Below are 9935 nucleotides of genomic sequence, written 5' to 3'. Positions count from 1 at the left end.
CCTGGCCTTGGGCACTGCCAGGGATCCAGGGGCAGCCACAGCTGCTCTGGGCACCCTGTGCCAGGGCCTGCCCACCCTGCCAGGGAGCAATTCTTTCCCAATATCCCATCCATCCCTGCCCTCATTCAGCCTAAGGCCATTTCCCCATGTCCTGCCACTCCATGCCTCTCTAATTTAATCTATTAAATATAAAAATTAGGACTAATATAATACTGCTTCCTGACCAGAGAAAAGAAATTATTCTCAGGGAAAAGAAACCATTCCCAGCTGCATGATCAGAGATCCACAAGCCCCACACAATCTGCTCCTGCCTGGCTGGAGCCTGGGATTGTACCAAATGCCACCACTGTGTCACTGGGCAGAGGGTGAAGTTCAGCTCCAGGCTCCCTGGGAATGGGGGATTTCTTCCTTTTCTTCCTGCAGGCACTTCATGATCGATTCAGACACTTGTGCTGGAGGGAATGAATGGATCACCACAACACAGGAGGAGAACAATGAGGAGACAGCAGAAGAGGCCGCCACTGATCTGCACCTTCCAGCAGCTCCTGGAGTTGGGATTCTTGCTGGCTGCTCCTCATTCCCAATCCTGGGAAAAGCTGTGGATCACTCACTGCCTGTTCATTTATATTAAATGACCTACAGGGAAACGAACCCAGCCCCAAGTTATTTAAAACAACAAAGTAAGCACTTTATTCCCATTAAGCATGTTGTTTTAGTATCACAATGGAATGATGAGAAAACGTTTACGTTTAAAAAAAAAACCCAAAAAAGTCTCTAAATCCCCGCCAACATCGGGGAGGTTTTCAAGGCAATTTAAAAACAAAGGGAGTGACAGAAGTGCCAAACCAGTCCCAACGTCAGGAGACTCCTCCTCCGAGAGCTGGGCGGGGCAGGAAGGTGGAATGACACGAAGGTACGAATGTCTGAAGTGGTCTTTGGCGCTTCTGCCTCGCGTTTCATACGGACATGATCTCTCCAGACACCTCCAGATGCAACAAAGTGCTACGGGAGCAGAGGGAACGCCCCGGGAGGGAGAGCGATTTCCCGGCAGCCGGGATGCCCCGGGGTGGGCATTAAGACACATCCTGCGGCTCCAGCTGCGGCCTCGGGCTGGGCAGGAGAACTCAAAGGAAGCGGTGGAGCGGTGAAGGCAGCGCCGGCCGGGGCAGAGCGGGCCCGGGGGCGGCACTCACTCCAGGGCAGTCACTATAACTTCACAGTGCCCGGGGGCAGGCTGTCGTTGCACAGTCTGTAATAGCGCAGGTCGTTCACCAGCCTGTGCACGTTCTGCGTGAACGAGGGCAGGTCCTGCAAGGAGACAACAAAAACTGCTGGGAACGGACTCACAGCAGAGGGGTACCGAGAGGGGCAGGCAGCCAGTGGGTGTTCACAGCTGAGCAGATCCACCCTGACTCAGTCTGAGCCCAGGGAACTCCAGGCTCTGGGGCAGAGATGGTTTCAGAGCTGACTGCAGGGATCCAGCTCTGCTCCCATCTCAGCTTGTGCAGCGAGGCCCCAGAGGAATGGGCGTGGAATCCTGGAATGGTCTGGGTTGGGAAGGGCCCTAAAGCCCACCCAGTGCCACCCCTGCCATGGCAGGGACACCTCCCACTGTCCCAGGTTGCTCCCAGCCCTGCCCAGCCTGGCCTTGGGCACTGCCAGGGATCCAGGGGCAGCCACAGCTGCTCTGGGCACCCTGTGCCAGGGCCTGCCCACCCTCACAGGGAACAATTCCTCATTCCCAATATCCCATCCATCCCTGCCCTCTGGCAGTGGGAGCCATTCCCTGTGTCCTGTCCCTCCATCCCTTGTCCCCAGTCCCTCTCCAGCTCTCCTGGAGCCCCTTCAGGCCCTGGCAGGGGCTCTGAGGTGTCCCTGGATCCATTTCTCCCCCAGCTCTCCCAGCCTCTCCATGGCCAGATTCAGCACTAATTCCTTGCTGCCCACCTGCCAAGGCTCCTGGGTGTCACACACTCCCTAACAAGGGCTCATATTCCTGTTGAACAGTCACCTTCCAGAGCCAAGCAATTCCCCCATGGCTCCATTCCCACCCTCATCCTCAGTCTCAAATTCCCATCCCCTCCCTCAGGACAGGGAGCACTCAATGGACAACCCTCAGTAATGGAAGCCAGAACTTGCTACTCTGCCATGATATTCCACACATTTCCTTCCCTGCTCTGCCATGGTATTCCACACATTCCCTCCCCACACATAAAGGGTTTGCAGGGATTGTGAGCCTGTGCAGGTACTCTCCTTGCTGTAACCCTCAAACATCTGGTCAGCAGCTGGAGCAAGATTTAGGCAAGGACCTAAGTGTCCCACCTGTGAATACACCAGCCTATTCCAGTGAAACCTTCCTCCAGGAATCACCTTCCCTGACTCCCACAGCACCCTGCAGCCTGAGGGGTGATGGCAGCTCTGTCACCTCCACTGGGACCCCCTGGCTGAGGATTGCTGAGCATGGAAGTGCTGGGAACAAAAGGCACTGCCTGGAGACACTGCCAGTGCGTTCTGGCTGCCAGCAACCAGGACCCTGCAAGTCCTTAGAGACACAAATGCCACCTCTGAGCTGGTACCCAGACCCTGGGGAAGGACTTCTTGTTCCAGGTTGCAAGGCAAGATGTTTTCCATTACCATCTGTATGGCAGATTATCTTTGTCAAGTGGGCAGTTTGATTTATCTCTGAGTGACCACAATCACTCCTCCCTTGGGAGGGGACACCTGCTGATAACAGCCATTGAATGTCACTGCATGGCTGATAAGAACTGCAGCATCCCATTGGGAGATGTGAGCCCAGAGGGAGGAGCCAAGCATTGCTACCCAGATATAATCCAGGGGGAGGAGCCAAGCATTGCTACCCAGATATAATCCAGAGGGAGGAGCCAAGCATTGCTACCCAGATATAATCCAGGGGGAGGAGCCAAGCATTGCTACCCAGATATAATCCAGGGGGAGGAGCCAAGCATTGCTACCCAGATATAATCCAGAGGGAGGAGCCAAGCATTGCTACCCAGATATAATCCAGGGGGAGGAGCCAAGCATTGCTACCCAGATATAATCCAGAGGGAGGAGCCAAGCATTGCTACCCAGATATAATCCAGAGGGAGGAGCCAAGCATTGCTACCCAGATATAATCCAGAGGTTTTGAGACACCAGCACGGCTTCTCCACTGGATTCCCCAGAGGAGCAGCAGCTGCCTCTTCTTCCACTGGATCTTCAGAGGAAGAATACATCCTTCTCTACAGGATCCCTGCTCCAGCAGAACCACCCCTGACACTGCAGGAGGGCTGAGCCACAATTCCAATGGGACTGCTGCCAACACCCTGACCCACAGGGTGTCAGGCTGGGTTCTGACTCTGTCAGTGTTGTTCTAGTGTTCTGCATTGTTTATTTTATCTTTTTATTTTCTTCCCTATTAAAGAACTGTTATTTCCTGCTCCCATCATTTTTGTTGCCTGAGAGCCCCTTAATTTAAAATTTATAGCAATCTGAAATGGGGGAGTTAATTTTCTCCATTTCAGGGGAGGCTCCTGCCGTCCTTAGCAGACTCCTGTCTTCCAAACCAACACACTTCTCTTTCCCTGGAAAATGGCCTCCAATGCATCCTGGCAACAGCACAATGCTGCAGGCCCCTCCTCACCCTGTCCATTTTGAAGTTCCTCCCCAGCACGTTCTTCTGGTTGGAGTCCACGCCGTCACAGCTGGCCAGGAACTCGGGCAGGAAGGCGGAGTAGAAGCCATCAAAGTCCACCGAGGCCATGTTGTAGGTGGCGATGCCGATCTCCTCCTGCAGCAGGTCGTGGCTCTTGTGCACCAGCACCTGCAGCAGCACGTTCACAAACTGGAACAGCATCGTGGTCCTGAAGATCTTCTGCACAGGGAGAGGGGCACAGGGTCAGGGGACTTCACTCCTGCCACAGGAGGGACAAATCCAGCAAGGACAGAGCGGCCACGGCCTCAGCGGCAGCTGCACACTCTGGTGAGCACTGAGACGATTGTCTAAGCCAAGCCAGATCAAAAATGGCCTAAATTAGATCAAGTAGTGTCAGATTGAGAGTTAATGTTGAATTTGGCCACACTTACCTCATGGTTTGGGGCTTCAGGGAGAGCTCAGAGCCCCTGCCAGGGCCTGAAGGGGCTCCAGGAGAGCTGCAGAGGGACTGGGGACAAGGGATGGAGGGACAGGACACAGGGAATGGCTCCCACTGCCAGAGGGCAGGGATGGATGGGATATTGGGAATAAGGAATTGTTCCCTGTGAGGGTGGGCAGGCCCTGGCACAGGGTGCTCAGAGCAGCTGTGGCTGCCCCTGGATCCCTGGCAGTGCCCAGGGCCAGGCTGGGCAGGGCTGGGAGCAGCCTGGGACAGTGGGAAGTGTCCCTGCCATGGCAGGGGGTTAAATATAAATCATCTTTACAGTCCCACCCAGCACAAACCATTCCACAATTCCATGCTCTGACCCAAGTTTTAAGCATTGGCAAAGCCACCAGCATTAAGTCCCACTGCAATTCCAGCCAGGATTTCCCTGCACTCTTGGGAGCCATGGAATGTGGCCAAGGGCCTGAAATCTGCCCCAGGCACCTGTGAACATAAAGGGCTGCCCTTCAGGTGTGACCACAGATGGGAAACTGCAAGCTCTGCTTTCCCAGGCTGACCCGATTCCCTGGATTCCAGATTTAATCCCCCACGGCAGCAGCTAAGGGGAGGTTACAGGACCTGGGTCCACGGAGATGGAGACTCCCAGTGGCAGTGAGCTGGGAACAGCAGACACCTGCAGCTGCCCAGCTGGGAATGCTGCAGGCACTCCCTGTGCCACTGAGGGTCCCAACTGCTGCTTCCCCAGACACAGCTCACTGTCACTGCTCCCCCAGACACAGCTCACTGGCACTGGGTGCTTGTTGGGGAAGATGAAACAGGAAAGCCTTATGAATATGATTGTCTGGCAAAAGATTTTGAGAATACAGAAACTATAAGCAAGATGGAAATGAAAGCAAGCTTTGAGATACCTCAGTTACTGAACAACTGGAAAACAATGGCATGGCCAGCTGAAGGTGATCCCCTTTTGATGGAACAACACCCTCTGCCTGCAGACAGGCCCAAGGGTCAGAGCAGACCCTACAGCTTGGCAGAAGGGGCCCAAAGAGGAGTTTATAGGGCTTAAAATGTAACACACTATGGTGATGTAATGATTCTTATAGGCTGTATGGAAATGCTGTAGGATTTGTATCTTGTACTAGATTGGTTAGTGAGATTTAGAATATTCAACACAGAAGAAGATGTATTGTATTGTAATGGGAACCTCGCTCTCTTACCCTCTTGCTCTCTCACCCTCTCATCCTCTCTCCCCCTCTCTTCTCTCAGCCTGCTCTGAGCTGTGTTTGGCAGCTCCCAGCAGGGCCCTGCCCCCAGGCCCTTTGCAATAAACCCCAAGTTCCTGACCTGGTGCAGAGATCTCTGTCTCTGTCCCCACCATCCTACCCCCCGATGCTCCTACAGGTGCTCTCTGCTCTCCCTCACTGCCAGAGCAGGGAACACATCCAGCTTTTGTCTGACTGGAGCTGGGATCCCTCCCATCCCCAGTTCCCACTATCAGGGGGGTGGTAACTCCATTCCAACCACACAAAGGTTATGGCACTGAACCCCCAAATCCTGACCTGGATTTCCAAGTAGTTTAAAAGCAGTCCCAGGACAGCTCCCACCTCTTCCATGCCCAGAGAGCAGAGGCCAGGCAGGACCCACCTTGTGGTACAGCTTCTGCTTGGTGTTCAGTGTCTCCAGGTAGAAGAGGTTCTGTTTGAACAGGTGAATGTCAGGCTGCAGGAAGGACTGGCCAAACGCCTGGAACAAAGCACAGAGGGAGGAAGGGCATGGAGAGCACCACAAACATCAGAGCTGCCAGCAAAAACAACAGCATTTTCACCCTGAGCCCAGGAGGAACCCCTGGCAGCCTCAGTGCAGCAAGATCACAAGAGACAGGCAGTTCAGATCAGCTGTGCTGCCAGCAGCTCCAGGTCTATGACATTTTGGTGGCAACATGGGCATATCCCTGCAGAGCTGGCTCCACTGGGAGCAGGCAGGCCAAGCTGGCACTGGAGAGGGCCAGGGATGCTGAGCCTTCCAGGCTGCTCCTCAGGGATGTCACCTGAGGCACCACAGCACAGGGAACAGACCAGGACACAGCCCAAGGGGGGCTCTCAGTCTCAGCCAGGAGCCCAAGCAGTGTCACTGCCCTGATTTAGGATTTGGAGATGATTTAGGATTTAGGCCCTGGCAGCCTGTGCAGGGAAGAGCCCAGAACAAAACCTACTGGAGCCTGAGCTGAGGGCTGCACAGTGTGTGATCAAACATCTTTTCCACCCTGAACAGCTCCAAAGCACTGGACAGGGGATGAAGGTGGGTGAGGTCAGCTCTGTACAGAGACCGGCAGCAGGATTTTAACAGCTCCTCTTCAAGGCATTGTGAGCAGAAGAGTTTATTCTCCCACATGACCCATTTATTGTCAAATGGACAAAAATGACCCAGATCCCATCAAGACTGAGCCAGTTCTGGCCTCAGATCTCAGGTGGAAATCAGCATCCAAACTATTAATATCCCCCACACAAAGCCCTGGCTGTGGGAACACTTACAGAGCATGAAATGGGAGTTTTGTATCAGAGCACCAAGAGCCAAGGAGCAAAACAAGCAGTGCAGTGTTGTCACCCTCAGTCTGAACAGAGATTATTATATAAATATCTTCCAGAATGAGGCATTCAAGAAAGTTTGGAAGGGTTACACAGCTACAGGTGAAAGAGATGCTTGGACAGCCCTGCACAGGAGCCAGCCTGGGCTGCAGTGACACCAAAAGGTGGCAGGAGAAGGGAAAGGCCAGACAGAAACATGGCCCAGGTTCTGTCAGTGCAAGAGCTCCCTCTCCCCATGTGCACCACAGGGGACTCAGTTTCTCCAGGCACTCCACCAGGGGGAAACTCTCTTAAAGTTCTCCCACCTGCAGTCTAAAGTGATCCAGGAATTGCAAGGGAACTCATCTGGCCAGCTCTGACTGAACACATGGAACACAGCCTGTTATTCTTAAAAATTCTAATATCCCAACCTGAGAAGGTTGGAGCTGGCTCTGTGCACACACTCTCTCAAGGGGCTCCAGGAGAGCTGGAGAGGGACTGGGGACAAGGGATGGAGGGACAGGACACAGGGAATGGCTCCCACTGCCAGAGGGCAGGGATGGATGGGATATTGGGAATTGGGAATTGTTCCCTGTGAGGGTGGGCAGGCCCTGGCACAGGGTGCCCAGAGCAGCTGTGGCTGCCCCTGGGTCCCTGGCAGTGCCCAGGGCCAGGCTGGGCAGGGCTGGGAGCAGCCTGGGATGGTGGAAGGTGTCCCTGCCCATGGCAGGGGTGGGGTGGGATGAGCTTTCAGGTTCCTTCAACCCAAACCAGTCCATGATTCTCTATTCCCCAGGGTAAAGCCTGTCAGGTGTTACCCCCTGACCCCCATCAAGGCTTGCTGTACAGCACTCACTAAGTCCATGGAAAACAAAAGACACTCAGGAAAACTTCCCAGCACTGGCAGCTCTCCCCAGGGCCAATCACAACACTCAGAACTAAATGGCTCAGTGGCAATAATATATTTTTATTGCAGGATGAGGCTTGCAAAAAAATTAACATTCCTTCCTCATGCCTGCATGGCTCTGTGCCTTGTGAGCTCAGCAGCTGGGTCGCTCCTCAGCAACTTTCATTTTCAGCAGTCTGAGGAGGCAAAACCTCCCTCAGGCTCATCTAAACCCATCACCCACATGTGCCCAGGTGGGACCCTCACAAGAACAGACACTGAGGGGCTGAAGCGTGTCCAGGGAAGGGAACAGAGCTGGGGAGGGTCTGGAGCACCAGGAGGGGCTGAGGGAGCTGGGAAGGGGCTCAGCCTGGAGCAAAGGAGGCTCAGGGGGGACCTTGTGGCTCTGCACAGCTCCTGACAGGAGGGGACAGCTGGGGGAGTCCCAGGGAACACGGACAGGAGGAGAGGGAATGGCCTCAAGTGCCAGGGGAGGTTTAGGTTGGATATTGGGAAATTCCTTCATGGAAAGGGTGGTCAGGCACTGGCACAGCTGCCCAGAGCAGTGGTGGGGTCACCATCCCTGCAGGGATTTAAATGCCATGTGGATGTGGCACTTGGGGACATGTTTAGTGGTGGCCTTAGCAGTGCTGGGGGAATGAGTGGACTCAATCTCAGAGGGCTTTTCCATCCTTAATGATTCTGTGATTCCCTGTTTAGTGCTGCCCTGCAGGACAGGCTCTGGGCAGTGCTGGGAAAGGTGAGTTACCTGCATGATGGCACTGAACTGGGCTTCATTCTCCATCTGCTCCTCTGCCACTCCCCTCTGCACGCTGGCCAGCACACTGGATTTGAAGAAGTACCTCCAGTTGTGGTGCAGCACCCGGAAGAGCAGCTCAAACAGCTCTGCCTTCACATCAGGGGATGAGCGCTGCCAGGAGAGGGGACAGAGCTCAGGGCAGGCTCCTCCCTGGGATCCCACCCACCCCAGAGCTCAGGGCAGGCTCCTTCCCTGGGATCCCACCCTCCCCTGGGCCCCACCCACCCATCACAGCACTTCTAAGGGAGCAGCAGCCCCAGCAGCTGTAGGATCATGATGAAAACACATCCCTGACTCTGAGCTCTACCTCCTGCTTTGACCTCCTCCCTAATTTTAGCTTCTCTTGAAATCCTTGACAAAATCCTCCACCCACTCTGTTTCCAATTCCACTGGCTGCTCCCCCCCAGGGTGTTTTCCCTCCACATTTGCAGCTTGTGGAAATTCAAAGCTTCACTGCTGCCACTGATACCTTGGGGTTTAAGTTCTTCTGTTTTGTTTTTCTGTGCAGCTTTTAGCTTTATATTAAGTGTTACTGGGATCTTTTCACAGGGTGGTGAAGACAACACAATCCTGTTCTAGCTGGAGACTCAAGGACAGTCTCTTCAAACTTCAGGCCCAAAGCATGAACAATGTGAAAAGAAGAGGCTGGGCAAGCAAGGAGGATGAAACTTCATAATTTGAAGCCATTAATTGGACAGTTGGCTCCTGTATGCAAATGGACTAAAACTTATAAAAATGTGAGATTTTGTGACCAAACTCTTTTGTTTCCATCTTGGAGCCCCTCAGGCAGAGCCATGACTGTGGAGGATGGGTCCAAAGAGAGATGGAGACTCCCAGTGCCACTGAGGGTCCCAACTGCTGCTCCCCCAGACACACCTGACTGTCACTGCTCCCCACACACCCCTCACTGTCACTGGGTCTTCTCTGCTCTCCCTCCCTGTCAGAGCAGGGAACACATCCAGCCTTTGTCTGTCTGGAGCTGGGATCCCTCCCATTCCCAGTTCCCAGTATCAGGGGTGGTAACTCCATTCCAACCACACAAAGGCTGTGGCACAAACCCCCAAATCCTGACCTGGATTTCCAGGTAGTTTAAAAGCAGTCCCAGGACAGCTCCCACCTCTTCCCATGCCCACACAGGACCTGAGCTCTGCTACTGCCAGGGTGTGGCCTTGGAAGACACTTCAATAAAAATCCACTTCATCTTCATTCCTCTTAATTCCATCTAGCCTCTGTTCCAGCTCCAGAAGGCATCACTACCCCCCTGTAGCCATGGTATTTTCTAAAAAATCCTTTCCTTAGGATTTTTTCTCCTGAGAAGCTGAGAGGCTCAGGAACAAAATGTAAACAATGATTATCTGCTGCTGTGGAATGCAACAGGTGCATCTGGGATTGGTCTCATGTGGTTGTTTCTCATTAATGGCCAATCACAGTCAGCTGGCTTGGACTGTCTGTCTGAGCCACAAACCTTTGTTATCATTCTTTCTTTTTTCTATTCTTAGCTGGCCTTCTGATGAAATCCTTTCTTCTATTCTTTTAGTATAGTTTTAATACAATATATATCACAAAATAAT

At 53.4% G+C, this 9935-nt stretch overlaps 1 protein-coding gene across 2 annotated transcripts in view; it reads right to left on the bottom strand.

Annotated features, from left to right (window-relative positions):
- Positions 1-663: 663 nt before the first annotated feature.
- The window catches only part of XPO6 (exportin 6), a 65562-nt gene continuing 56290 nt past the window's right edge, over positions 664-9935 (bottom strand). For both annotated transcript variants that reach the window (XM_063171264.1, XM_063171265.1), the window contains exons 21-24: positions 8314-8475; positions 5739-5837; positions 3641-3871; positions 664-1308 (exon numbers count right to left, since the gene is read on the bottom strand). In XM_063171264.1, coding sequence (XP_063027334.1) covers positions 1207-1308; positions 3641-3871; positions 5739-5837; positions 8314-8475 — 594 coding nt within the window. In that variant the 3' untranslated portion in view covers positions 664-1206. The remainder of the gene's footprint in view (positions 1309-3640; positions 3872-5738; positions 5838-8313; positions 8476-9935) is intronic.

Source organism: Melospiza melodia, chromosome 18 (genome assembly GCF_035770615.1).
Source record: "Melospiza melodia melodia isolate bMelMel2 chromosome 18, bMelMel2.pri, whole genome shotgun sequence".
NCBI classification, from domain to species: Eukaryota; Metazoa; Chordata; class Aves; order Passeriformes; family Passerellidae; genus Melospiza; species Melospiza melodia.
This window is presented reverse-complemented; position numbering and strand designations above follow the sequence as displayed.